Raw genomic sequence first — 27,507 nt, forward strand, 5'->3', positions numbered from 1 at the left:
GTATCTATATAAAACACCTTTATCAAATGCCTTAAAAAATATTAGTGACACCAGAATACAAACTATAGAACACACAAGTCTCTACTACCCATTATTCACACACAGAAGAAACAACTTAGAAACTTTTAACTTAAAACCGGTCAAAGAACACTGAACATAAATACTGAGAGAAACTAGAATTAGGACACGATAATGAATTAAACATTGATTTTTAAGGAGATAATAAGTTCTTAAGCAGATAAAAGAAAAGAGCTCTATGCTCTTTTATACCCAAAGGTCTAATCACATAAACCCCAACAATCATATCTCGAGAAATAGGCGTAGATCCTGCCTAGTTCTCCAGTGTTAATTCAAGCACCATTAATCTAGACATATATTTTTCTTTTTATTATTCTTTTTATTATTCAAAGTTTCTAAAGTTCAGGGATAGATATTTGTTGTCAATTAAATTAGTTAGTGGCAAGTTATTAGGAAGTCAGTTTATTTGTTTAGTTGTGTTAGTGGGCTGTTAGTGGAATATCAAACATGTAGGTTCTTAAGTTTTAGTTAGTCAATAATGCACTTGTTAAGGGTGTGTTTTACGAAGTATTCAACTAATTTTTGCTTATCTGAACTTAAATAAACTTATTTTAGTTGTAAATTGAACATGAGAGCACTTATTTAGTTGAATTCAAGAACATGGCAAAGAAATAACCTAGGTTGTATCATGCTTACACAGAAAATTACCCTACTCAATGACATAACTACAAACCTGTAATCATAGTAGGAATATTATTTACAGAATTACAGTAGTCATTTATAAAGTCAATAAACAAAGACTGACCTTTGCCAAGTCAATAATCATAACTACAAGCCTCTTTTTCCAACCTCCCACAATGAGTTTAAGACATGAAACTAGACAACTAAGCAGCCAAGGGAACTATATATCTATATTTACACAAATGGAAATCACATCATGTTAAGCACACAAGGGACTATATGGACACGAGAATGAGGCATGCGATGTGAAACAGGAACATTACTTGAGTTGGCGAGCATATTTTAGCAAGGGTTTTTCCATTCCCCAATATCCAGAGGCAATGCCTACATTCGTGCAAAAATGGGGGATTGGAATTTCGCTTAATTAAAGAACCTCCAACACAAAATAATAATATCTACAGGCAATAAGTCTTTGGCTGTAACACTGCCATTCTGTGTAAAATGGAAAAAACTTGAGGTAGTATGAAAAATACCATATAGAATAATAGAAAACAGGCAATATAATGCCCCCCTCCCCTCACAACACCTCCTGAACAAATTGAATTTGATGAAACTCTAGTCTAAACATCTATGTACAGAGTTCTGATTGGGCAGATTAATGAGCCATATAACGAATTCGAGCAAATAAATACTGAGATTTGAAAACTATTCAATGTACAAAAACTATTCAGCATGAAAACAGAGAAGCAGCAACAACAACAACTGGCTCAAGTGTTGCGTACTTGGGGTTGGGTCAGCTGTTACTTGGTTAATTGAGCGTAGGAGGCAGAGGGCTAAGAGTCTAAGACTAAGGCAGGCAGAATTCAATACAAAATTTAAGATACCATTTACACAAAAATTACTAATTCACAGTTGTTTTTTTTTAACTGGTCACTCAAATAACACAATTGGCCTAATGATCGAGTAGTAAACCAGTTTTGACTGTATTTAGAGTGCAAAGACAGCGAAATGGCAAACATGATTTCCAAAGACTTCACCAACAAAGCTAAATAAACGTAGGCGCACACACACAACAGACTCACACCAACTCGCCTATAATCATACGGGTAAAGACTAAAGACATATAAATTAGTTCAAAGTTAGTCGTCATCCATAGCAATTAGCCAAAAAAAAAAACAAATATTCTCATACACTTTGGTAAGCCGAAAAAATAGAGGTACCACAATTTCTCAAGAGATTAGAGACAAAGCATGTTCAAGATGGCAGGAGAATCTCTACTGCTTTATTGCAAACTATCCTATTCAATTATTCATGGCTCAGAGATCAGAGACAATAATATGTCATAGTTCTTAAGTTAAACCCCGGTAAACTGGACCCTTGACATATTTCCCACCCTTCAAAGCCGAGAAATACGACCCCCCGAAACATCAAACCTTGGCCAAAGGGAATAGTAGACCAATCAACAAAATTTGAAACTCCATGAAATATGGGTTTTACAAATTTAGAACCAATATCAGTAGAATTTGAAGCTTCTCCATGAAATTTCTAATGTAATTTCTTATCTTCCCAGCCATATAATTGCATAATTAACACAATTCATTAGCATAGAATTAAGAAACTATTTCAATAACACTAAAAGATAAGTGTCAATATTTTCTACAATTAGCAACAAAAAATTAAGCTTCAAAACACTTCAAATCGATAGCAAAACACTTCAAATCCTGACGAACTGTAGAGAAATTAATCAGATTCTCGTACTAACTGAAATTAAACTCAAATTAAGCATCCTAATTACATAATCTGCATAATTTTCTGCAATTATGAACGAAAATTTAAATGAAAACAAATTTGACGGGAAAAACAAGATTACCTGCCGATAAAAGAGGCAGATAAAAGAAGAAATAAAATTATTTTTGGGATAGTAAAAGTCCAAGAATTTTGACCTGAAGCAAACCAGAAGGCACACAAGAGCAGCAAAAATCCAAACGCATAACCTGGAGAGTTGAATTTACATTATCATCATCCTCAAACAAACTGATAATGAAAATTACAGTATGCGATTCAAAAAAAATCACGTTATGAAACCGTAAATTTAGAAATAGGGGATTTCATGGCCAAAAAAATTCACCCAAAATTGAAAATCAGAATTTTCGAAAAGGAAAAGGAGACATACTCAAGAAACAATAAGAAAAGCAAACCTTACCAATCGAATTCAAGAAAATTCTTCAACCTTCGAATCCAATAATCGTCAAATCTGGTTAAGGATTGAAGATTCAGTTTTCCCAATTCAATTTCTAGGAGGAATTGAAATTGAGAAGGAGAAATAGTCCGACTTTTTCTGAGTTTTGGTATTGACGCTTGTGAATAGGGTTCTGAGTTTTGGTATCTTTCTGAGGTTTTTTGAGTTTTGGTATCTTCCCAGTTTTTTTTGAGTTTTTGGTGAAAATCACCCGCTATCAAATCCCGCTTCCCAGTTTGCAGGAATAACGACGACAAGTTATATTTTTATTAAATTTTATTTTTTTTGCTGAACACATTAACGACGACGTTGGAATTAAATAACAATATGTTTATAGTTTTAGGCTTATTCATTAACGACCTACAGTATGCTTCTTGTTAATAAAGAGAAAATAATAGTTTTAACGACAGATATTTTAGTTCGTCGTTATTAATTTGTTGTTAAAGATGCTAATTCTAGTAGTGTATGAAGCTTATGATACCACAGTAAGGGTTTACAGTTAAATACATAACATGACAGCAGAATAACCCCAAAGCCAAGAAGCATGTATAAAGTACAAATTAAGCATAACTTACGTTTGTAGCGTGTTTTCCCTTAGTTAAACGAACACGAACACGAATAAGAACTCCAATTGTCGTTCCTCTACTTGTTCACCGACACGTTCAGATCCGTCTTGAGATTGATGGCTTAGATCTCCTTCAAGATAGTTTTCTTTTGGGAAGAACACTCTAATGGAGGCACATAGAGAATTAGGGTTCACTATTGCCTTAGGTTAGAATGAATAATGTAATTAGGTTAGGAAAAACATAGGTATTAGGTTATTAAAATATCCTTATAACCACCGTGCTAACCGGTCCAAGCCTAGGGGCCTCGAACGGCCAGCTTGGCCCGAAAAACATTTCCCAAGCCAAATCTTGAAAGAGTTCAACATAGGAATGTCATTTCCGATAAGTAATATGTCGTCAACATATAATACTAGAAAAGAAATTTTGCTCCCACTGACCTTCTTGTATACACAAGATTCGTCTGCGTTCTTGATGAAGACAAAGTCACTGACTGCTTCATCAAATCGTATATTCCAGCTCCTTGATGCTTGCTTTAATCCATAAATGGATTTCTTAAGCTTGCATACCTTTTTAGCATTCTTTGGATCCTCAAAACCCTCAGGCTGTGACATAAAATAGTTTCTGTTAAAACGCCGTTTAAGATAGCGGTTTTGACATCCATCTGCCATATTTCGTAATCGTAATATGCAATGATTGCTAACATTATCCGAATAGACTTTAGCATTGCAACTGGTGAAAAGGTTTCATCGTAATCCACATCGTGGACTTGCCTTTAACCTTTTGCAACCAATCTAGCTTTGAAAACTTCTAGTTTCCCATCCTTGTCCTTTTTCAGTTTGAAAACCCATTTGCTTCCTATGGCTTGGTAGCCATCTGGAAAATCGACCAAATCCCAAACTTGGTTTTCAGACATGGAGTCTAATTCAGATTGCATGGCTTCTTGCCATTGCTTGGAGCTAGGGCTCGTCATAGCTTGTTTGTAAGTCGCAGGTTCATCGCTTTCCAGCAATAGAACTTCATGGCTCTCGTTCGTCAAAATACCTAAGTATCTTTCCGGTTGAGACCTATATCTCTCTGTGATCTATACGGGGTTACATTTCTAGATGGTTCTTAATTCTCACCAGATACTTCTAAAGATCTTTGAGTTTCAACCAGAATGTCATCTTGAACATTCTCTAGAGTTTGTTGTTCGACTCGAATTTCTTCGAGGTCTACTTTTCTCCCACTTGTCATTTTGGAAATATGATCTCTTTCCAAAAAGATACCATATCGAGCAACAAACACCTTTTTCTCAGATGTATTGTAAAAGTAATACCCCTTTGTTTCCTTTGGATAGCCCACGAGGATACATTTGTCAGATTTTGGTTGAAGTTTGTCTAAAATTAATCGTTTGGTGTATACTTCACAACCCCAAATCTTAAGAAAAGACACATTTGGAGGCTTTCCAAACCATAACTCATATAGAGTCTTTTCGAGAACTTTAGACGGAGCTCTATTTAGTGTGAGTGCAGCTGTGTCTAGTGCATGTCCCCAAAATTCTATTGGAAGTTCGGCCTGACCCATCATTGATCTAACCATGTCTAGCAAGGTTCTGTTCTTCCGTTCTGACACACCATTCCATTGAGGTGTTCCGGGAGGAGTCAATTATGATAGAATTCCACATTCTTTCAGATGGTCATCAAATTCATAGCTCAGATATTCACCACCTCTATCAGAATGCAGTGCCTTAATCTTCTTGCCTAACTGATTCTCTACTTCACTCTAAAATTCCTTGAATTTGTCAAAGGATTCAGACTTATGCTTCATTGGGTAGACATAACCATATCTACTGAAGTCATCAGTGAAAGTGATAAAGTAGCTGAAACCACCTCTAGCATTTGTACTCATTGGTCCACATACATCTGTATGGATTAAACCAAATAGTTCAGTTGCTCTTTCTCCAACTTTAGAGAAAGGTTGCTTTGTCATTTTGCCAAGTAAATATGATTCGCACTTACCATAATCCTCTAAGTCAAATGGTTCTAGAATTCCTTCCTTTTGAAGTCTTTATATGCGCTTTATGTTAATATGGCCTAATCGACAATGCCACAGATAGGTGAGATCCGAATCATTCTTTTTGGCCTTTTTGGCATTTATGTTATAAACTTTTTTGTCGTGATCTAGTAAATAAATTCCATTGACTAATCTAGCAGATCCATAAAACATCTCTTTAAAATAAAACGAGCAACTATTGTCTTTTATTAAAAAGGAAAATCCCTTAGCATCTAAGCAAGAAACAGAAATGATCTTTTTAGTAAGACTTGGAATATGGAAACATTCTTCCTGTTCCAAAACTAGCCCATAAGGCAACGACACATAATAAGTTCCTACAGCTAATGCAGCAATCCGTGCTCCATTTCCCACTCGTAGGTCGACTTCACCCTTCCTTAATCTCCTACTTCAACTTAGTCCCCGTGAATTGGAACATAAGTGTGAGCCACAACCTGTATCTAATACCCAAGAAGTTGAATTAGCAAGTATACAATCTATAATGAAAATACCTGAAGATGGAACGACTGTTCCGTTCTTCTGATCTTCCTTAAGCTTCAAGTAATCTCTCTTCCAATGCCCTTCTTCTTGCAGTAGAAGCATTCAGATTCAGAAGTGGGTTGGCTCATCTTCTTCTTTTCAGACTTGGTGCCCCCAGCTTGCTTAGTTGGGCTGGCCTTCTTGCCACCTTTCTTAGCATTCCTCTTCTTACCAGATTTCTTGAACTTGCCCCCACGCACCATAAGCACAGCTTGCTTATCACTTTTGAGCGTCTTTTCAGCGGTCTTCAGCATACCGTGAAGCTCAGTGAATGTCTTGTCCAGACTATTCATACTGTAGTTTAGCTTGAACAGATCATACCCGCTATGAAGAGAATGGAGGATGGTTTCTACATCCATTTCCTGAGAGAGTTGTTGATCCAGCCGACTCATATTCTCAATGAGTCCAATCATTTTGAGAACATGTGGACTTACGGGCTCGCCTTTCTTAAGCTTGGTCTCAAGAATTTCCCTATGAGTCTCGAATCTTTCGACTCGAGCCAGATCTTGGAACATGTTCTTTAACTCACTGATGATCGTGAAAGCATCTGAGTTGATGAACGTTTACTGTAGATCTGCACTCATGGTTGCAATCATTAGACATTTTACATCCGTGTTGGCATCAATCCAACGATTGAGGGTTGCCTGAGTGATCCCGTCGCCTGCGGCTTCGGGCATCGCCTCTTCCAGGACATACTGCTTTTCTTCCTACATAAGAACTATTTGCAAGTTCCTTTGCAAGTCAAGGAAGTTTTTCCCGCTCAACTTCTCCTTTTCGAGAATTGATCGGATGTTGAATGAATTGTTGTTTGCCATAGTTAAAACTACAATTGAAAAGAATAAACAAATAAATAACCATTCACAGTTTCTCTTAATAAACTTAAATTCTAGCATTCATGCATAATTGAATATTTATTAAGCATTTTATTTAAGTTATGTGTTCCGGCAGGTGTGAATAAAATGATTCCAAGACCCTTAAATCATTGAAAAATTAAGCACATTATCTATTTAGACTCAATTCTAAAATATTTTAGGTAAGCACATTCTTTGCTAATAGTCTAGAAACTACTCTTGGTTGATAGGTACGTCTAAGGACTTATTAGGTAAACCTATCTTATTTGCCACGACATAAAAGGACTTCTTACTTATATCGTTGAGTTTCACCAAAACTAACATGTACTCACAATTATTTGTGTACCTTACCCCTTTAGGATCAATAAGTAACACCTCGCTTTGGCGGAAAACTATTACTAAGATTGATGTAAAGGTTATCCAAGTAAGTGTTATTTCGGCATGGCACCATTTAACTCAATTTTTAAAGTTTGGAACTTAAGGCTCTTACTATGTTGGTTAGATTTTAAGTGAACTAAAATCCTTAATCATGCAACATAATCAAACCACAATCTCATGCATAATTAAGACATATTTAAAGCAATAAATAACTTAAAGCATGGATAAGATATAAATGTGATCTAGTATGGCCCGACTTCATCTTGAAGCTTCAACTTCAAACTCCGTCTTGAAAATGGATTGAAAACTCCGTCTTGAATTTCACCATGGGAGGCGCCATTTTCTTCAAAAAGGAGAAGCTATAATTGAAACTAATTACAACTATTTGATGGTACACGGACCATATTTAAATTAAAAACGTTGGTGCATTAGACCAATTTTACATTCAAATTAATGGTTCGCAGACCATATTTCTATCCTATTTGGGCCATACTAGTCACTTTCCATAACCTGCAAAACAGTACATTTACAATATACCATTCACCCATTCATTTATCTATGATGGCCCACATAGCAAGTTAGTAGAACATATTATGCATCACATAAATATTTGCTGCAATTAATCAAGGCTTCCAATAATCTACAAATTATTCAATCCTTATTAATTCTAATCGAGTTGTTTTGACCTTAAAGGAATGTAGACCTAATCAAGAGTTTAATGAGTAAAAGCTCCCACTAAAAACCAAGAAATTTACATGGTTTACAAATTTTAAACATAAAATTGTATTTCCTAGTCCAACCGGAAACTTACAAATTTAATTAAAATTTAAGCTCATATAAAATATTATTTAAATCCTTTAATTTATTTTCAGTTGATTAAAATTAATTAATTTGTATTTTATCAAGGTTTTAATTTTAGTAAAATAATTAGTATAAATAAATTTATAATAATTAAATTATTCAAAATTAAATTCCGAGAAAAAATTAAATTACGAAATTAAATTTAATTAAAATCGTTTTCAACCGAAAAATTAAAACGAACCAACGAACCAACGGGCAAATCGTTTTCAACGCTCGCTGGGCGAGCCAGCGCTCACTGCCCACATGCGCGGCCTCGGGTGCTTGTTGCCTTCGTCTCGCCTCTCACCCACGTGCACACAGCACACACCACACATCAGGGCAGCCCCCGCGTGCGTGTGCCATGACTTGCTCGTTGCATCGTACCGCATGGGCGACGAGTTCCCTTGCTCGTCGTCGCATGCCCGCACTATGCAACACCCCTTAAGGGTAACACTTAGCTTCCATTGCTTCGTGCGTGCAAGATTCGTGAACGATTTTCATAAAAATCAAAACTTTTATAATTTAAATTTATTGACAAATTAATAACTCATATTAATATCATAAATTTAGGCGAAAAATCAAAAATTTATAATTCAAATTAATTTCCGATTACTTTTATTTTCATGGATTCAAATCTAGGTCATAAAATTTTAAGACTTTTCAATTTTAACAAATTTTATGGTGGTTTTTAATCATAGGATCCTTATTAAATTGCTAATTAATTATGAAAATCAAATCAAATTCTTTAGGTTGTATAATTAACAAGTTTAGGCTTTAAAATTGTTAAACATATACAGTAGGTCAATCATAGATTCAAGATTTACATAGAAGATTCGCAAATATTTAATTTAACATCATAAAAATTATAAATTTTGCGTTCGAAAAATTAAAACCTCCAAAAAGTCATAGTTAGGCTTCGAATTTGGGAATTCTGGGTTTGGCATCAAATCTTTGATTTTAGTCAAAATTTTAAAACGTCGTTTACATGCGAAATTCACTATAAAATTATACGATTCCGACCATTATTGACTAAACTGCCGAAAATCCTGCGAACATATAATTAAATAATCGCACGAATTTGCAATTAATTACATACAACGAAATTAATCATCCCTTTAATTTATTGCAAATTTATAAAATTTAACCATGTTAACTATAATTGATTATGGAATTAATTAGAGGCTCGTGATACCACTGTTAGGTTATGACAAATATAAAACATATATTTCATGCGGAAAAACCATAAAGTCAGGAATCCAAATTAATTGCCACATAGTCAATTAGCATAATTTAGGATACATACATGTGACGCGTGCCTTCCCTAGCTGGTCCCGAACCGAACAAGAACAAGTTTAGGACTCCAAATGTCGCCCCTCCGTAGATAGTCCACAGCACGTTCGGACCTGCCTTAGATTCAATTAACTAGAATATTATCTAAGGTTTTTTGTTATTCGAAAGCTTAATTATTTTGGCAAATTATTAAGTTAGTTTAAACTTAAACTATATGAATACTTATTAATTGTGATGTATAAATTGTGATTATGAATCACCTATTTATAGGGAGGAAATATCGGACTTAGATTTCCACTAGGATTCAATTTACTAATTCGATTAGAATTCTAGTTAAATTAATCCATTAGAATTTAGTGTTTAATCAAACATTTAATTCTTGTGGAATTAGGAAAATAATTAATCGAGCAATCCTAAACGACCAAGGATTCATAGCATTGCACAAGCACACACACACGCAGCCCACGAGGGGCGCTGTGCGCGGCTCAGCCCAAGCAGCGCTGGCAGCACGCGGCCCAGCTTTTTGCGCTGCTGCTGGCCTTGCTTGCTTGCTTGCTCGGCTGGGCCTGCCTTGCTTGTTGCTCGGCTGGGCCTGCCTTGCTCGTTGCTGCTGTGCGTGCGGGCTTCGCTAGGCGCGGGCCTGGCTTCGTGCTGGGCCTTGCGTCTAGCAAGCTCGTCCGACGATCATTTCGTACGTCGCGCTTCCGATTCGTTTTCCGATTCCGAAATTCATTTCCGATTCGAACAAGTTTTTAATATTTTCGACTCCGGAATTTATTTCCGATTCGAACAAATATTTAATATTTCCGATTCCATAATTTATTTCCGATTTCGACAATCCGTTTCCGGCAATATTTTCGATTCCGGCAATATTTCCATTTCCAATAATATTTTCCGATACGTACCATGTTTCTGTTTCCGGCAACATCCACGACTTGGATAATATCTATATTTCCGTTACGATCCATATTTCCGTTTCCGGCAATATCATTGTTTCCGGAGTATTCATATTTTGCCTTTTGACGATTTCAGCTCCCACTGGAACCGAGATCCGTCGATTCTGAATATTCATAAATGGAGTATTTAATTCACTTAAAACTTGATCCGTTCACGTACTATTTGTGTGACCCTACGGGTTCAGTCAAGAGTAAGTTGTGGATTAATATTATTAATTCCACTCGAACTGAAGCGGCCTCTAGCTAGGCATTCAGCTCACTTGATCTCACTGAATTATTAACATGCATAATTAATTAATATTGAACCGCATTTATTAGACTTAGCATTGAATGCATACTTGGACCAAGGGCATTATTTCCTTCATAAATAATACGGATTTTTCATGAAATACCCCTCAATTTTCACGAAATTCACCAAATGCCCCTCGACTTTCAGAAATTCACCAAATGCCCCTCACCTTTAATATAATACCCAAACTACCCTTAATAATGACGCGCCGTTAGTCCTCCGTTAGCCTACTTTCTAATTCACCAAATGCCCCTATATTGTAACTTATTTCACCAAATACCCCTAAAGTTAACTATAATTATTATTTCTATTTCCTCTACAATCTACAATCAATCGAAAATTAGTCTCAAGTCCCAACCTACAACACACTACACAAGGCATCTAAATATTTCCAAGAAGACATTACCTTGACCGACCTAAGAGAAAAGGAAAGAAGTAAGCATCAATATGATAACTAAACTAATGTTCCTCTAAAATTTAGCTAGCAACAGTAAATGGGTCCTAACCTGTGGCACAAGACACTAGAAAATTTCCAGACCGACACCACTCCAATATATTAAGTTTCGGCATAACCCAAAGTAACGCCTCTGAGAGTGGCCAACAAATCTTGAACTTACCGTGTAACAAGTAAGAATTCAGAAAATGCGAAGCAAGTATCTTTCGTCTTTGCTATACACTAAGCACTAAGCATAAAGGTTGTATAACATCATCATATTGATAACCGATAACCGGTGCAACATTGAATAGCTCATAACCATGACAACATCTTTGCAACTCCATGATTATTGAACAAGCTCTCCAAAAAGGTTCAAAGGTACCCACGGCCCATATGAAGATATGGTTCGGGTAAAAGCAATCAACACAACAAAACACACAAAAAAGACTCATAGTTCCTGTAGCACCCCAAAACATGTAAAGTCAATGACTCCCTAAGCAATCAAATTTCAACCCAATAAACACAATACACCATGGGAATAAACAGAAGATATCATACAACAATATATGACAATAAAATTGTAAAATCTCAAGTAATATGCCTGATAAGAAGGTCCAAATGCTAATCCAGTTAACTTAGATTTATCCTCCTTTGGAACATTCTTCATCAATTCATCTTGCTTCACCTCAATAATTTCCGTAGGTGGCTGATCCTTTCTCCTCCTCCCACCCAAACTAGCAACGCCTTCCGCCCCTCTCATCGCCGCCGTCGAAGCCATTTCCCTAGATGAAGCAACATTGTACCAATTGTTGCAATCATCCCTCATACCCACTTGAACTTCCTCCATAAGCATCATAATTAACATACCCTTGAATTTGATCCACTTCATAATTAGACTCCCCCACCAAATTCTACTGATTACTACCAACATCAGATCCAAAACCCACTTCATTATCCACCCTATTAATCTCGGAGTTTACAGGGGCCGATGCTGGTCCCTCGGTTTCGACAATTGATCGACGCCGCGACCCCAGCGAAGGCGGCAACGCGCCGAGCCCGGAGTTTTTCGGTGTTGGCATCCTTGAAAGGAGGGATTTAACAGAAACATCTTGACCCAATTGTCGTTGCCTCTTTCTCTCTCTCTCTCCTCTTTGTCTTCTTCGTCCTCTTCATCATCGTCAACATTGGAAGTTGGGTTTGGAACAAGAGGGCAAAATTGAACAACCCTTTTGGGATTAGGAGTAGGAAGTTCGCCAAAAATCCCTTTCTGAGAAATCAATGGAGGTTGAAAACCCAGGACATAACTTCACCAATACAATCCCTACCAAAATTTTGAAGCTTTTTGAGTGATTGATAATTGCAGGTATGGCGGTTGAATGTTGAAGAACAGGGGAGAGAGAGAGAAGAAGTTTGAGAGTCGCGTTTTTTTTAACTGTGAGGAAGAAGGAAGAGGCTGGGTGAGGGGTAAGGGCCCAAAAAGAAAAATAAGCGCAAAACAGTAAAAGACAACTAACGGCGACTTAACGTCCGTTAAGTGTAAGGGTAGTTTGGGTATTATATTAAAGGTGAGGGGCATTTGGTGAATTTCTGAAAGTCGAGGGGCATTTGGTAATTTCGTGAAAATTGAGGGGTATTTCATGAAAAATCCGTAAATAATAAGCCCCAAGCCCTATTCATGTAGCTTCTCTAGACGTCCATGATTATTTTTCATTTTCTTTCCTTCAGTGCTTTTAATCTATTCACTTTTTAAATCGTAAAGTTACAAGTAACTAAACGCTCCGCCCAATTTGACAAGTTATTTCAAAGTTGGGAGGTACAACGAGAAGGGGTGAAAATGTGGCATCTTTCAGGCTATAACTACGGGTTACATCAGGAGATTTTCCTTTTGATATTAATAATAACAGAAACCAATACTTTTTGCATATAATTTAATGTTGTATAAATCTATCATGGAACGTGAAAAGGTCGATAACAGTCTAGAATTTGGTGTCAAACAATCCAAGAAATCATGTTAAACCCCTATTCAAGAATTTCTCTGACATCCTTTCTATACCCCAACCGAACCAAACCCGAAAATAGCAATAAATTTCAAAGTTTACAATTTCAATATAACATTAACAATCAAAGTTCACAATTTCAATTTAACAAGAAATTAAAAAATTGCGAATTTATGTAAAAACAACTAAAATTGGGGCAATAAATAGATCTAGGGTTTAAAGAAAGGAAGAGTTGTTGTACTTGTGTCAGTGGGCCATTGACGCCTGTAAGTTACAAGAATTTCGATGGTGTTGATGGCGTCATAGCGGTGAAGAGAAGAGCATGGCCTTGGGGGTAATGGAGAAACAAAAGAGAAGTAGGGGCGGGTAATGGAGAAACATAAGAGAACCAGAGAAGTTTTTTTTTTGTTTTTTTGCAAAGTAATGAATAACTAATTCCTTCTCCGTATGAGTTTCGTGCGTTTAATGGGAGGTATTAGTTTAGGTAATTTAATTAATTAGTAACGACTTTATTTATAGTAGTTATTATTATTTAGTCTGAGTTCCAATTTTGATTATTATTTATGTTAATTAGTAACCAACTTTATTTATAGTAGTTACCATTAAAAAGTCCTAGTCGAATTTAAATTAGTCTTTATAACTGGCATAATAAGGGTTAGTTACGAATAAACAATTTAGTAACTGGCTATTTTGAAGCCCATTACTACTAATGTGGCTAATGGATTTTTTGGCTATTATTTATAATGACATATTTAAATGCCAGTTACTAATAGTGTTTTTGTAACTAAACTTATCTCAACAAGTTACTAATGGGGGGTTACTAATAGCACTTTTTCTACTAGTGTTTACTTACATTGTGTTCAAGGGAAAACATAATAGCCTAACCCGAATACATAAAACCTTAAGTAAAATCCTAGTTGGTTGAACCTAAGGCGGATGCGAACGTGCTGTGGACTTTCCACGGAGGGGCAACATTTGGGGCTCTAAAGACTTGTTCTTGTGCGGTTTGGGAGCAGCTAGGGAAGGCACGCATCACATTATATGTAACCTAAATTATGCTAATTGACTATGTGGCAATTAATTTGGATTCTGGCTTTATGGTTTTTCCGCATGAATTATATTATTGTATTATTCATAACCTAACACATATAATTTTCTTTATCTCTATTTTACTATGCATAATTGTGTTGACCGGCATACTTGTCAAACACACAACACTCACAATATCTACCCAATGTTGCAATTCATTTCATCTTCCTAGTTTCTATTTACTAAGGTCATTGATTACTTGGTTCCTATTTTCAGTATAAAGTAACACTATTTTTGACCATTTAGGATTTAGTTACAAGACATGAGTGGCCCTATTTGATAGGAAAGATTGCAAGATTCCAGTGGCCTTCACCGAACTTCGTGTCGTAATGCTTACTAAAACTTCTATGATCATGTTCTTATGGGAATAAAATAATAGGCAGTTCTTGCCAAGCAATATCACTCCCTTCCTCTCTCATATGCCAAACACACTCCACTCGTTATCAATACAATAGGGACTACACTCCTGCAAGTTCACAGCTGATACAATCAAACACAATGAGCTGTTTGATTGGGTGACTTACAAGTTAGACAAACTTACCGCCGCGACTACTCTTACAAGTAATGTTTTAGCTACAAGATCTTGCAATTCCATAAGGATGAACATTAATTAAATAAAACAACATTATTTTATAGAATCTTCTAAGTATCATATTTAAGTGAAGACTGTCAAGATGCCTACTTTAACACATTCAGAAAGTGTCAATGATATGAAGTATACTTGTGCATTTTACAACTTGTACATATGCTCACTTTTGGTACTTGTACATATGCTCACTTTTGGCAAATACAAGATCTGGGTATCTAGTTGTAGTTTTCACACACTTTCTAGAGAAAAACAAAGGCAAGCAAAAATAGAAGACAATACCTTGTTCCCCGTAACGAGCAGCCAAAACATCAGGTGGAATCCCTTGCATTCCATATATATATCAATGTCGGTTGCTTCCCTTTCAGGTTTTGCATTCGGCACCCTACACAAACACAAAAATGAAATCATATATAAAGTGTTTAACATGATACCAATGATAAAAACAGGCGTCCTGTGCATGCATCGGATCTACATCGAACTAAAAAACATACTGGGCTACTGTCCATGCATATAGTAGACAAGCTATTTTGAAAAATATAACTTATATTAAAACTCTTCTTTTACAATTGACCTCAATTCCACACTAAAAATGTAACAATTTGGGAGATTTTAAACAAATTCACCCAATTCACTCAAAAACCACAAAATCATTCAATAATTTAATTACAATTCTAATCAAATTTCCTAACATTTCCAAATTAAACATATGAAACCTATCAATTAAGAACACGAAATGCAAGAATAAAGAATACCCATTTCACCAAGTTCTTAATTTAATAAACATAATCAATCTTTACATTTAAGATTCACAAAAAAAAAAAAAAAACAGAACAATTAAAGTTCATGAAAAAAGAATAAGAAACTTTTTTTCAAAAAATTACCTGAATTGGCATGAGATTTCACCAAGAAAATAGAGAAAGAATGATGAAAGGTGATCGACTCTTCTTCTTCGCCCGCTTGCAGTCAACTCTAGAGTTTTCTCCAAGCAAGATGGGGGAGGTTGTAAAGCCTAAGGAAACATGCGGGATTGGTTTTTACTGTTGTCTCATTCCCATGTCCCCAATCAGAGGTCTCATTCTGTTTTCCCCTCTCTCTTTCTCTATGTGTATTTATGTTTTACTATATTCATATATAAACACAACCCCCTGTACATGTATATCCTTGAACGACGATCAAAGAACAAGCTCGCCAATTTAAATCTCCTCGATGATGTCGCCGGTTTGGAGTAATCAGCCGCTCCATTCGTCGGCTTTGGAAGCGCCTCGAATGCATTCGATTGCGAGTACTTTGGTGGTCGTCCAGCTTCTGGATGAAGTCGAGGTTGATGATGAAGCAGATTGTCTTGATGAGTTTGTTCGATCAAACAACATTTTTTCTGAGATTTGAGTTTTGTGGAGAGAGGATTTGAGTTTTGTGGAGAGAAAATATGAATATTGAGGAGGAGAAGGAAGAACATATCAAAGATGGAAAAGAAAGGAACTCAAACGTGGCAAAGAAAGGGAGTAAGGGTAAGACTGATATTTCACTATTTTAAAGAAAATTCAAAGAAGGAATTGAGGGGTGGGGACGTCATTTTACTGTTCCAAACTTGATGGTTTTTTTGTTTTTATTTTTTTGATGGTGTTGCTTTCACTAAGGCTCCGTTGGGTAGGGCGTAAAACATTTTTACGGAAAACGATTTTTTCCTTTTCAATCATTTTACGTTGTTTGGTTGGGTAAGGGATGTAAAACAATTTTCACGACTCCCTCAAATGTGGAAAATACTTTTCCATTTGAAAGGAAGGGAAACCACTTTTCCTTCTTTCCTCCTTACCTCCCTCTCCTTTTTTTCCCTCAATCTTCACAATTTTCTCCCATTTTCATTCAAGTTACCAAACAAAGGAAAACTAGTTTGGAATTGTGTTTTCCCTTGAAAAATGTTTTTCATGGAAAATCATTTTACAATGAAAACGTTTTACGCCCTACCAAACGGAGCCTAAGGTTAGATTTGAAAATTGAAATTACAAGAAAATGGTTAATACGAGAATAATGTTCTCCCTATAAATCCTTTCCTCCTGCACAAGTAAAATACCCAGTTCGTGTTGTTATTGTTCATCTCGAAGACTCCTCACCTTTCTTCCCTACTGAAAATCCCCGTCTTCGATCTCCTCATTTGCGAATTGTTTCTCCTCATCTCCACCATGGTGCTCGAGGTTTCCCTACTTCTCAATTTCAACTCGAAGGAGTTCCAAATTAGGGTTTCCAAATTACTAATTTTCTTTTGATTGGAATTTCAGGCGACTATGATCTGCATCGATAATTCGGAGTGGATGCGAAATGGCGATTACTCGCCCAACAGATTTCAAGCTCTTTCCGACGCTGTTAATCTCATCTGCGGCGCTAAAACTCAGGTTTCTTTCTCTCTCCTCTCTGCTCGAAAACCCTAATTTACGATTTCGGGATGTAATTTGTTATATTTGGAGTTGATTTTATCGATTTGGTACTAATCAATATGATTCCTTGCAGTCTAATCCGGAGAATACTGTGGGAATTCTGACCATGGCTGGAAAAGGTGTTCGTGTTTTGGTCACTCCCACCAGTGATCTTGGAAAGATATTGGCTTGTATGCACGGTTAGTTTCGACTGATTCCTCTGTAATTAAGATAAATGCTTGGTTATACATTTCACTGGATTGATATGTGTGAATATGCTAGTCAGAACGCATATATCTTATTTAATTTTTGTAGCATATTATCTAACTTCGCCAATTTAAGAATTATCACAGCGCGTCTAGTTAGGTAAATTTTCGGGTTGGAAGAAATTGATGGGTGTGATGGCATTTGGTTTCTGTTTATCTGTGTAGCTATGATTATTCGGCTATTAACAATGCCTGTCGTTTAGATAGAAGTATTGGCTGTTGGATAGAGTAAGTAGACTTTAATGTCGATGCATACTTTTCCTCATCGTTCGAAAGACTGTCATTGTCAAGCTCTTGTCATATGACGCGGGGAAGAAGGGTTTGATGTTGATCCTTGAAACTGGGTACAAGGTAACTGACTGCACGGAGTTTTATCAACAACAAGTAATGAACTGAGATTGTTTATAGAGTGAGAAGTGATGATATAATCGGGTTCCCTTAATCGCCGTTCTTGATGATAATGTATGTCTTGGGAAAACCTAAAAAAGCCAGCTCCTGGTTTCTTTCTTGATGTGTCTTGGTCCGTAGACTCTATACCGCATCAGTTAAAAAGGAGATTATTTTTTAAGCATCCGAAGTTCCAAACATCTTTTGGAAAACTAGATTGATTACTAGTAGGACAATGGGGGGAATGCCAGGGTTGTGTTTCTTTTGTAATCCTCCGCTCCTCTTTGTAGAAGCTTGCTGAAATAATTGCTATTCTCTGGTTCCAGGGTTGGATATAGGTGGTGAAATGAACTTGGCGGCTGGAATTCAGGTGGCCCAATTGGCTCTTAAACATCGACAAAACAAAAAACAGCAACAAAGGATCATAGTATTTGCAGGAAGGTTGTTATTCTTGTTGATACATTTCATTGTCTTGACGTTCTAGTTTACATCTTATTAATCCTTTTATGTTTGAGCAGTCCTGTCAATTATGACAAAAAAGTATTGGAGATGATTGGGAGGAAGTTAAAGAAGAACAGCGTGGCACTTGATGTTGTTGATTTTGGAGAAGACGAGGAAGGCAAGTCGGAGAAACTTGAGGCCTTAGTTGCTGCAGTAAATAACAATGAAACCAGCCATATTGTCCATGTGCCTCCAGGTGGCATTGCCCTGTCTGATGTGCTGATAAGGTTTGTGATTAATGAAGAGAGAGAGAGAGAGAGAGAGGTGTCACTTGTGTAGGTTATTGAATATTCTCTGATTCATGAATGTGTCTTTGACAGCACTCCAATATTTACCGGAGATGGGGAAGGAGGAAGTGGTTTTGCTGCTGCTGCTGCTGCGGCTGCAGCTGGTGGTGTTTCTGGATATGATTTTGGTGTGGATCCCAATTTGGATCCTGAGTTGGCTCTTGCTCTTAGAGTTTCTATGGAAGAAGAGAGAGCAAGGCAAGAAGCAGCTGCAAAAAGGGCTGCAGAAGAAGCAACTGGACAGGAAAAAGGAGGGGAACAAAGCTCCCAAGATGCAACTATGGGGGAAAGTAGCAATGCTGCAATTTCGGGAGCTGATAAGAAAAATGACATGACAGAGGTATGTGGATGTTGTTGCATTGGCTTAGACTTAGTCTATGTCTTTATTCTTTTATTTTTTTGGTATAAAGTTTTGCTGTTGCTTTTCCTTCTGTTTGAAGTTAACTCATCCCTACTTTGAAAGGATAAATTCATGATTGGAGGTTTTATTGGTTTCTTAGATGATACATTGACTTAGTCAACTGAACTAATGCATGATGCCTGTGAAATATGAGACTTAACTCATAAAAGCAGTAAAGGGTGGCACATGCACTATGAGAGGAACTTTCAAGTGCAAGAGATTTCACAGAACTTACCCTTGGCTTTTGTTTGAAACTGATTTTATGTGTCTCCAACATATCTTATTTTGATACTACCTCCATTTCACAATACATGCATCGTTTCTATTTGCACATTAACCAATAAAGTGGGTAAATAGTTGTAATTGGACAACTTTGCGCATGTGATTAGAGGAAAGTACCCCATGTGCTCCCTTTTTTAACCGTGCCCTTTAACAAAAAAAGGGATTAATTTCATTTCACACATTTTACTTGTAATTTAAGTACTCCAGTACAATTGGATAATTAATTTGTCCGCTTTTAGGCTGCTGGAAAATTGTGACCTTTTTATTTTTTGCTGATTAGAGTTAACTTTTCATTATTGATCTTCAGTTATTAATTAAACTTGAATTGTTTTGTTAGCAATAATATTCTGCAACTTCAATAATACGGAAATCTGAAATGTCAAAAAAAATATGAGAACCAGTTTTAAAACATCACAAGCACAACAAAGTTGGTTTTAATTGAACACATCAAAATTTGATTCTGAAGGTATCAGTGTTGCAGTAGAAGGCAACAAAATCATGGGCAGCTTATCTCGCATCAAGTACGTGCCGAGTAGAAGTAGCAAGTAGCAAAACCAGATCTAACCGGTCTTTGTGCTTTCCAATTATAATTTAACTCGATGACAATTAAAGAACAGAAGAAAACTCGAAGAACAGGAACCAGAAAATTAGGGTTCTTCATGATTTGCAAGAACAACAATGAAGCAAATTGAAATTCATTGTAGTAAATCTGTACAGCTGAAATGAAAGCAAGGCTTTTTTTTTTTTCTTTTGCGATTCGCAAAAGTGGAGTAAATGGTGATGAGATCTAAAGAGAGAGTTCAAGAAAGGAGAGAAGATTTTAGTAGAAGCACCCATAATTTCAAGAACATTAAGAACATGAGTAACTGAATGATGAGAGAGAAAGAGTCAAAATGATTAAATGAGCGGGGAAATGGTTAGAAGTAGAATCTAGAGTGGGTATTTTACTTTTAGGGATTAACGAGGGGCTAGATGGTGAATTACAAGACTGATTTGTTAAGGAGTTAGTGGAATAAGTACGGGTAATTGTGTCAGTTCACGTGAAAAAAATTACTAAAAAAGGAAACGATGTATGTATTGTGAAATATCCAAAAAAAAGGAATACGATGCATGTATTGTGAAATGGAGGTAGTATGTTAATAGTCTTTCGCCCCGGCCGATGCCAGTTCATTACATGAATGATGATAATTATGCTTTTGCAAAATAATAATTATTGATTCCTATTTTTATTAGAATGATTTTCTTCATTTAATTATCATTTATTATATATTTTGTAAAAGATATCACATAGCCTAGTGGACAAGTTATTAGTGTTCAACCAGGAGGTCACGGTTTGAATGTTGTTTATATTTAATTTTAAAATTTAAGGATGTGAAATGGAATGACGCATGTCGAATTGAAGGAGGCGAGCGCCACGTGGAAGATGGACTTTCTTAGGAACACTTTTCAATGTGTTACAGAGTAGTATAAATTGTTATAACATGTCTTCTATTTATTTTTGCAAATGGCTAACGCATGACATCTACAGGATGATGAGAATGACCTGCTGCAGCAAGCACTGGCAATGTCAATGGATGATCCTGTGTCCACTACAATCGTGCAAGATACAGATATGGCAGATGCAGCTGGAGATGATCAGGACTTGCAACTTGGTTAGTTTCTTTTTCTTTCTCTATTTGATTGCGCTTATTGAGGATGGATAACCTTTTTCAAGCCCATCATGGACAGTGTTCTTCCACGGTTACTGTGGCAATATTATACATTCAGTGTCAGTTCCATGAAATTAGAGATAAACTGACACATCCTGAGGAAGATTAGACAATTAGGGTTTCATTTTCTGGTTTCCAAGTGAACCATGTATATCTTGTACTCGCTCTAATCAACTTCTTATCATGTAGAATTGAAGAAGGAGTAATTTTTTCTTCTTGTTTTGGGAGTATTGAGGGGAAATTATTTAGAGAGAAGTCACTTGTAGTGTTACAAAATTTGTACAGTTGACTCTCGTCTGTTTAGACACTTTGGAGGAAAACTTGTGGGCAGTTTGCTCATCACAGGGGAAAGGAGGGGAAATTTGGAGAAAAGGTTGAGGAAAAGAATCAATCAATATGAAAGGAATTGATAAAGGGAAATAAGAAACAGCTTATTGTTCTTTCATGTTTGGATGATGGAAAAAATTATTATGATTCCCCTTCCATCCCTCGTGCTTAACACCCCCTTTTGCGAGAGCAGGGAGATAGAGGAAATAAATTCAAAGTAATGGGTCTAGAAAATAAATGGGAGATTGTTCATGGTAGTTATTGAATTATTTTGTTACGGGCTGTAATGTTGTATGTAACTGCTTCAAGTTCAAAATCATTACTCCCTCCGTTTCAGAATAAGTGCCATACTTGCCTTTTTCAACACTTTCAGGGGTTGTTTGGTTGACATCAAAAATTGGGGGAAGTGAAAATTCATGGGAATTTATAGATTGGCTAGTTTGGTTGCCATACAAAAGTAAAAAGGGAGGAAGTTGGAATTCATGGGAAGTTTGAATTCCTACAAAACATGGGAATTAAATTACCTAGCCTCCCCTTGGTCCATCAAAGTTCATGGGAATTTCTAATTTCCATGTTGGAGAAATTCCCATGAATTTGACAAGGGAACTAATTTCCCTTGAATTTCAACTTCCTATGGGAATTAAATTCCCATGTCAACCAAACAAGTCCTTAGTATAAGTGCAACACTCCCATTTTTGGCAACTTCAGTTGGTATTTTCTTCTACTATTTCTCTCTCCTCCCACTTACCCCATTACCTTTTGTTTTACTTTCTCTACTTTCTATGTGAATAAAATATTACTTCACCATCTTTATTTATTATATCAAGTACCCACTTCCGTATTTAAATAATGAGAACAAATAAGTTTCTTAAACTCCGTGCATTATGAAGTGTTGCACTTCTTGTGAAATGGAGAGTATTTTCTCTGGAGAGTATCTGAAGCACAAAAATATTCAGCAGCTTGAGTTTTGGTGATTCTGAAACTTTTCACATTTTAAAATGTCCATGCACCATCCATGCACCTAAATGTTAAGTTACCTGCTTCTCATCTCCAGGGTTTTAGTACAAAATTCTAAATCCTAATTCTGTCAAGTGAAGGTGAACTGAACTTTTTTAAGAATGACGGTCAAGCCTTTATTAGGGAGTAAGGGTTATTAGAGTGGGTCACTGCAGTTTTTACATCGACGTGTCAACAAGTCATTTTTGGTCTTTTTATTTCAAGGAACTATTGTGGACCTTGAACCCTTTTAAAGAAAATTACAATAAGTAACACCAACTTTGGCTATATTGCATTGAACTCATCACTTTTAATCAATACTGGCATTTCCAATATGAATGTTCCATACTACGTAAATCTCAAGATCCAGGTATCACTGTTTCCAATTTTTGTTACCCCAGTGAGCTCCTCAGCCCCTACCAAGCGACCACCATAAGCTGAATTCATACCATTACCCTTGCTGTTGCTGTTGGCATGGAGGAAACGCTGCTTAGCTAATCATTGTTTTGTTTTTTGTAAAATTTTGGGGTAAATTAGGCAGCTGGTGGATTTGGGTTACAGAGCTAGTTGTCTACCTGCCAGGTGGGATTACACCATTACGTCTTTGAGTGTGGAAGGGGTGGGGTAGTTGCTGTCAATGCGGAGAGGGGTAGGCTGTGTGAGTGGAAATTGTTGAGAGGATGTGAAGGGGGGCATGTGGTGGTGGCATTGTGGGAAGATTGGAGATGGTAAGGGTAACTTTATTTGGGGCCGAAGTGTCAAAAAATCTACCTGGAACTTAAATCCTAGTGGAGTAAGTAAGAGTGCTTTTCGAGTGATCTTAGGTAGTGTTTTGTTTGGTAACTTGGAATTCATTTGAATTATGAGATTTCAAATGAGGAATTTCAAATTTTGAAATTGAATTCCAAATCAATTGTTTGGCAAACACTAATAATTTGAAATCCAAAATTTCCATTCCACCATAGTGTTAGGGAATTAATTGGTATTTCAATTCTGCATTAATATTTTTAACTGCTTATTTCAACTTATATAGGAAGTATGAACAATTAAATCCACAACATTGCTTGAAAAAGATTGACAACAAAATTGTCAAATTCTCCCTAATAAATTAGTTTACAATTTGATAAAATTGCTGTTGGCATGGAGGAAACGCTGCTTAGCTAATCATTGTTTTGTTTTTTGTAAAATTTTGGGGTAAATTAGGCAGCTGGTGGATTTGGGTTACAGAGCTAGTTGTCTACCTGCCAGGTGGGATTACACCATTACGTCTTTGAGTGTGGAAGGGGTGGGGTAGTTGCTGTCAATGCGGAGAGGGGTAGGCTGTGTGAGTGGAAATTGTTGAGAGGATGTGAAGGGGGGCATGTGGTGGTGGCATTGTGAGAAGATTGGAGATGGTAAGGGTAACTTTATTTGGGGCCGAAGTGTCGAAAATTCTACCTGGAACTTAAATCCTAGTGGAGTAAGTAAGAGTGCTTTTCGAGTGATCTTAGGTAGTGTTTTGTTTGGTAACTTGGAATTCATTTGAATTATGAGATTTCAAATGAGGAATTTCAAATTTTGAAATTGAATTCCAAATCAATTGTTTGGCAAACACTAATAATTTGAAATCCAAAATTTCAATTCCACCATAGTGTTAGGGAATTAATTGGTATTTCAATTCTGCATTAATATTTTTAACTGCTTATTTCAACTTATATAGGAAGTATGAACAATTAAATCCACAACAGTGCTTGAAAAAGATTGACAACAATCCCAAATTCTCCCTAATAAATTAGTTTACAATTTGATAAAATTGTCATATGCATCTAGAAATTGGAAAAGTAACTGCAAAAAAAAAAAGAACCTAGTGGTTGTAATCTTCTTCCCATAACAATTAAGAAAACTATAAATGATCCACATCAAATATCTTTTTTGATACCAGATCTAATTTGATTGAGAAAAAGGATATATAATTCATTCAGGAAACCAAAAACTTAGATTAGGGAGTAAGGAAAGCAGGACATTCTGTTTTGATGTTGGGAGCATAAACCGGATGGATAACATATGCAGTATCCATTTGCAGTATCTAGAGGATTTGGATTATTGTCCTAACTGATTGACGCCGCAATTGAGGACGACCTAGTCTCGTTGCGATGAATGTGATCGAAGATGATGGATCTCGGAAACGGCGGTCGGCAGTGAGTTAATAAACGGTGGTCAAGGTGGTGGCCATGGAGAATTGGTGTTTGAGGCGGTGGAGGAGAGAGATTGAGTGTGTTTGGGAGAGGAGAGAGAACAATGTGTCTGGTGAATAGAGAAAGGGAGAGATGAGAGACAGAGGATGAAGGAATTGAAATGACGGGATATGGGGTTGAATTTCAAATTCATCAAAGTGAACGCATTTCTTTAATGGCTTGGATTTGTTCCAAATCCAATTCCAAAATTTAGGAGTTTTCCAAACAACCCAATTGGGCCAAATCCATAATTTCAAATGAAATCCATGTTCTCATTACAAACAGGCCATTAGGGAATTTCAAAAAACCAAACAAACATAAACCAGGAATCGAGAGTAACTCCCATTTCCTTTTTCCTTAAAATATCCACCCAAACAGGCGCGTAGGAGGTTATTTCCTTTGATAATGCTGGATAGAAATACTCGACATTGCCTTTTTTTGCCCTTAAAATGGTTGCTCAGAGTCGGAAACATTATAAAGTTTATTTTCCTCCTTGAAGATATCATATTTGTTCGTTCTGTTTGTTAACCCCCGTTATGCATGCAGCTCTTCAGCTCTCTGTGGAGGAAGGTGCAAAAGAGTCAACAAGTCAGTCAAGTCAGACAGATATGAGTAAATTATTGGCTGACCAGTCTTTTGTTTCGTCAATACTTGCTTCGGTACTTAACTCCAACTTCCACCTTTTGCGAATATGAAAAATGTTTATGTTCGATCTTATATTGCTAGTTCTTGAATCAGACTTCTCCTTTTTAAGTAAGAATTTGTTTCCAGCTTAGGTATATGGTGTGATTAGTTATTTATAAAACCTTTTGTTTTTTTGACAGCTTCCCGGAGTTGACCCAAATGATCCCTCGGTGAAGGATTTGCTGGCTTCCATGCACAGTCAGTCTGAGGTGAGCTAATTGACTAAATCCTTATTATCATTGCCTCGTTGTCAATGCAAAACTACTCCTAGATATTTTCCATTCTGATGGCTGGTTGTCGATTTAAACGTCGTATCTGTGACTGGTATGTGGATTTGCAGAAGAAGGATGAGGATAAGCCACCAAGCGAGGAGGAGAAATAATGTTGCAATCTGTTTGTCCACTCCTAGGTCTGTTTAATGCTGCCTAGCATGTTACAATCGAATTGGTCTTTTGATAGTATATGGCTTTGATATGTTCTGACGTTGTAATTTTGTCTCGAGAAGGGAATGTTGCATTGTGGCCTGAAAGCTTTCGGCATGAAGAGTCTCAGACGAAGTTTTTAGTCCCATATGCTTGTTCTATTGCACACCGAGACAATGTTCATTTCTACATTGTTAATGTATTGTTAAATGAAAGTAGACCCCCCTGGGTTTTAGTTCATATTTTTCTCCAAACTGATGCAATTGGTGTCAAGACCTTTCTTTCTTCTAGTTTAATTGGAGAATTGGTTTTACAAACTGATGCATGCAAACTTCTGGACCTTCTATAGAATTGTTTTTTTAGCTGCCTCACTCATCATCCAATAATTTCTTTTCCTTTTTCTGACCTTCAATGGGAAATTGGAAATTAACCCTTCTACAACACCATTTAATATTATTGGCTTCTACCCATTTCAACTGCAACCCATGGGATAGGTTGGGTATAATGTATCTCAGGCTCTCAATCTTGACTAGGTTGAGTTTCGCACCATATCGCAAAATAACCATGTGGCTGGCACTCGATAATGTATGTTTGTATCACGAGATCAAATGAAGAAATAAGGAGAAATGTACAAGCTGCAAAAGAAATACGGAGTAAACAGGAAAAGAATAAAAAAGCGAAAGAGGGAGATGACCTTCCCACACACCACCGGGGAAAAAAAATGTGATATCCGGAATCTTAAATGATCAGAGCGGTTTGTCAAACCCTTAAATCCTAACACTTATAGAACTTTGAACTTTTATTACTATTCAACCAATAGTGCAATTACCTACATATCTTCGGTTGCTAAATGTTTCTGTGAAATGCTAGAATAACGATTTTGGAGCAAATTTTTTTGTGTAAGACTGTCTAACGGTTAGACCACTTTTTTGATACTAACTAAATTAGTGTAAAACATAAATAAAAGTAATAAAATCATAAATAGTTGAATAACAACATAGTTAAGGTATAAAGACAAATAGTTATGTTTATGAGTCGAATAGTTATTATTTTTGAATAAACTTATTATGAATAAAGCTCATAAAATCTTAACTAATTAATTAATCTCCTTGCTTAACTAATCAGTTTCATTGTTTAACTAATTGGTTCAGTGGTAATTGGTTCTGTTTTATAACTAATTGGTTTCGTTGCTTAAGTAATTGAATTTCAGGCTTAACTAATTGGTTTCAGTGGTTAACTAATTAGTGAAAGTGCATAAAAGTGGTCTAACCGTCAGACCGTCTTTCCTAAAAGTTTGTATTTTGGAGAGCTTAATGTTGCATGTGGGCATGTGGAATGTTTATAAAACGTATTTATAATCTCATATTATCAATTACAAGCAAATCGAGCTTTAGCTTTGTTTTTTTAACATTCACCTTAAATTTGTAAATTTCATTTTATGAAACAATTCTACAAAACATTTATTTTAATCTTGGGGGATCGTGCGCGCTAGCGCATGGTCCAACGACTAGTATAATATAAAGTCTTGAAATTGACTTAAATTGAGTTGAATAACGTTTCAATTTAAGCTCCTTAAATTTCATGTAGTTTACCTTTATTTTATTTTTTAATACCTTAAAAATTAAAAAAAAAAAAATGCTTGATGCTATAATTATTTTGTTAACTTTTACCTCGAAAAAAAAAAATTGATTCTCTTTTCCTTAAAATAAAAAAGATTTCAATTTGTATAAAGAGAATATTTTTTAAAATTATAAATATTTTTTATATTTGATAACAAATATAACCAATATAAGAATAATAAGATTATCTTTTTTATATTTGGTAACAAATATAAC

The 27,507-nt window shown here is 36.1% G+C and overlaps 1 protein-coding gene and 1 pseudogene across 3 annotated transcripts; one reads left to right on the forward strand and one right to left on the reverse strand.

Moving 5' to 3' along the window:
• Positions 1-11,620: 11,620 nt before the first annotated feature.
• On the reverse strand, positions 11,621-16,969 carry LOC110801211 (uncharacterized; annotated as a pseudogene).
• Positions 16,765-26,043, forward strand: LOC110801194 (26S proteasome non-ATPase regulatory subunit 4 homolog). 3 transcript variants are annotated; one of them, XM_022006521.2, is made up of 11 exons: positions 16,821-16,979; positions 17,064-17,177; positions 17,293-17,398; positions 18,178-18,292; positions 18,370-18,579; positions 18,673-18,979; positions 20,850-20,973; positions 25,113-25,225; positions 25,391-25,459; positions 25,591-25,659; positions 25,756-26,043. In XM_022006521.2, the coding sequence occupies exons 1-10, from the start codon at positions 16,968-16,970 to the stop codon at positions 25,630-25,632; spliced, it is 1,212 nt and encodes a 403-aa protein (XP_021862213.1). In that variant the 5' UTR covers positions 16,821-16,967; the 3' UTR covers positions 25,633-25,659; positions 25,756-26,043. The 3 variants fall into 3 exon arrangements, with proteins under 3 accessions (XP_056696480.1, XP_056696481.1, XP_021862213.1); XM_056840502.1 differs by having other exon boundaries at positions 16,765-16,979; positions 25,591-26,043; XM_056840503.1 differs by having other exon boundaries at positions 16,815-16,970; positions 25,591-26,043.
• Positions 26,044-27,507: the final 1,464 nt, after the last annotated feature.

Source organism: Spinacia oleracea, chromosome 3 (genome assembly GCF_020520425.1).
Source record: "Spinacia oleracea cultivar Varoflay chromosome 3, BTI_SOV_V1, whole genome shotgun sequence".
Taxonomy (NCBI): Eukaryota; Viridiplantae; Streptophyta; class Magnoliopsida; order Caryophyllales; family Amaranthaceae; genus Spinacia; species Spinacia oleracea.